Source organism: Penaeus monodon, chromosome 36 (assembly GCF_015228065.2).
Source record: "Penaeus monodon isolate SGIC_2016 chromosome 36, NSTDA_Pmon_1, whole genome shotgun sequence".
NCBI classification, from domain to species: domain Eukaryota; kingdom Metazoa; phylum Arthropoda; class Malacostraca; order Decapoda; family Penaeidae; genus Penaeus; species Penaeus monodon.
In genome coordinates, this window is record NC_051421.1 from 21,264,168 (window position 1) to 21,266,427 (window position 2,260).

At 51.3% G+C, this 2,260-nt stretch overlaps 1 protein-coding gene across 1 annotated transcript in view; it reads right to left on the reverse strand.

Moving 5' to 3' along the window:
* Nucleotides 1-354: 354 nt before the first annotated feature.
* LOC119595565 overlaps nucleotides 355-2,260 on the reverse strand; it is a 14,187-nt gene continuing 12,281 nt past the window's right edge. Inside the window, exon 9 of the mRNA XM_037944681.1 lies at nucleotides 355-1,575. Coding sequence (XP_037800609.1) covers nucleotides 372-1,575 — 1,204 coding nt within the window. The 3' untranslated portion in view covers nucleotides 355-371. The remainder of the gene's footprint in view (nucleotides 1,576-2,260) is intronic.

The following is a 2,260-nucleotide window of genomic DNA, read 5'->3' on the forward strand; positions in this document are numbered from 1 at the left end:
TCTTTCTCATGTATCAAAAGCTAAGATAGTTTGATAGGCAAAGGCATCCCACTCGTATCTATATAGAAACGTACTTACCGAGACGCACCTTATCTCCTTCAGATGGCTACATGCAACAATCTATACGCAGATATATGCAAATGCTGCAATCTGCACTTCCCATTGAATCACAGAGTCGTTGCAAACCGGTATAATCTGGCAAATACACGGAGCCACAAGATGTATGCAAAAGGCAATCTGATATCCATAAAATAACTATCATATCGTTTTAATCTCTGTGTATTTCCCTGGTCGCCTGGAAATGCGAGCGTGCAGGTTTAACGAAGGATTTTATGGAATTAATAAAACAAAATGTTATAGATCATTTATAATCAATATATTTGTTCACTGGACGTACATATTGCGGCGTGCGTGCTGTGGCAGGTGTGTGTGGAGGCACAGTGGTGGTGCGCTCTGCAGGAGCACCTCTGGCCCGCCAACCACGGCGCTCTCTTGTGATGCTCGAGGATGGTGGAAGACATCTTGCTGGCTTCTCTGGAAGGAGGCGACACGCAGGGGAAGCACATGCTATTTCTTGGACTCTCCGTCGCCCCCTTCTCGTCCTCGAGGCCGTCAAAATACGACAACCTTCTGTTCATCTCCGGCGTGAGTGGCCACGGCCTACTCTCGCCGGGGGACTCTGAACGTGAACGCGTTTGCGAGCGGCGTTTCGGCAGGCTGTGGCTGCGGCCGAGGCCACAGCGCCGCCACTGGTGGTCACAGCGGCCCATTTGGTGGCCGCAGTGACGTGACCAAGGAGGGACGTGGTGGTCACATTGACTCATGTGATGCTGACACGGATGCACCCGCCGGCTGCAGCGTGGATGAGGCGGGTGGCTGACCGTCGCGTACGGGCAGTGGGCGTGGTGCTTGTGAGATAAACGGGGTGACTTGTGTGTCGCTTCGCGCTGCTCTTTTTTGCGCTCAAGAGACGGTGGTGCCGGATGCGCCGCTTCGGAGAGCTGCAGCCGAGCTACATCCTGTATGGTCGACGCCGTGGAGAGCGAGCGGTAGGTGCTCAGCTGCGAGGACGCGTGACTACCTGAGCTCTCGGCATCGTTGGTGGACGCCGGAATGTCGATGCTCTCGGCGACTTGAAGCTGCTCGCTAAGCCCTGCGTAGCTTGCAACTTCCGGCTTGGCCAGTTCGTGCTCTGGTGACCTCGTGATGGGGTCGGGAAGAGGTTCCAGCCAGGGCGAACCCTCGTCGACGAGCGGGGAGGGCGGCGAAGGGGGCAAAGCCGACGGCGCAGACGGCCACTCTGAAGGCAGAGCCGAAGAGTCCAGGGCCCTGGTTTCGCTGTGAGGAGGCGTCGCCGGCGGCGGCGGGAGGCTGGATAGGTTGGGGAGGCGGGTCTGGAAGTCGGTGAGAGGAGGAGGGGGCGGAGGCAGAGTCGAGGTGATGAGAGACAGGTCGGGCAGGGCACGCTGGAGGTCGGAGCGAGAGTGAGGGAGGGGCGGCGCCAGGAAGGGCGGGGGCGGGGGCGTTGGCACTCGGGGATCCAACCACACCGCCTCTGCGCTCACGTCCGGGGTCCTGCGAAGGAGCACGTCCTATATTACGATACAGTCTTTATCGGCCGAGGCACTTCCTCAGTGAAATACAGAAGTGTTAATTTTTTGGTACTTTCTATCTAATTGGTTGACAGATCGCCCTGTGGTTTTACCAATAAAAAAAAAAAAAAGATCCCCAGCGTGTAGCGTTCATTATTAACACGTACTCAATTTCTTGGTTTATTACAGTTAATGATACCACCAGTCCTTTACTATTTCTGATAATTATTATCATAACAAATCTAAAGAATCTAAATTGTTTTTACTGTTATCTTCCTCCATGCGCTCCATTTGACTTTGATTACCAGAGACAATAATGCTAATGTTGTTGTTATAATTACCATCAAAAGCTGCAGTCATTATGATGATGAGAATCCCGGTAGAACAGTTCATTGACCGAAATCTAAATCAAACGTCCGTTGTTTGCATATAGCTTACATTTTTATCCTTCAAGCCTTCAAGTTAGAAAAGGATGAATATATAAAACCAAGAAATTGAAAGGTAACAAAAGGGACAACAAAATATTTATATGCAAAAGGACAGAAGGCAGGAGGTAAGCAGATATGCAAAAAAAAGGAAAATAAAAATAAAAGACCTAATTTGGGCTTATGGCCTCTTCAATAACTAACTTTGCTCTGTGCTCGCGGATTAAGGCTGAGCAGATAGCC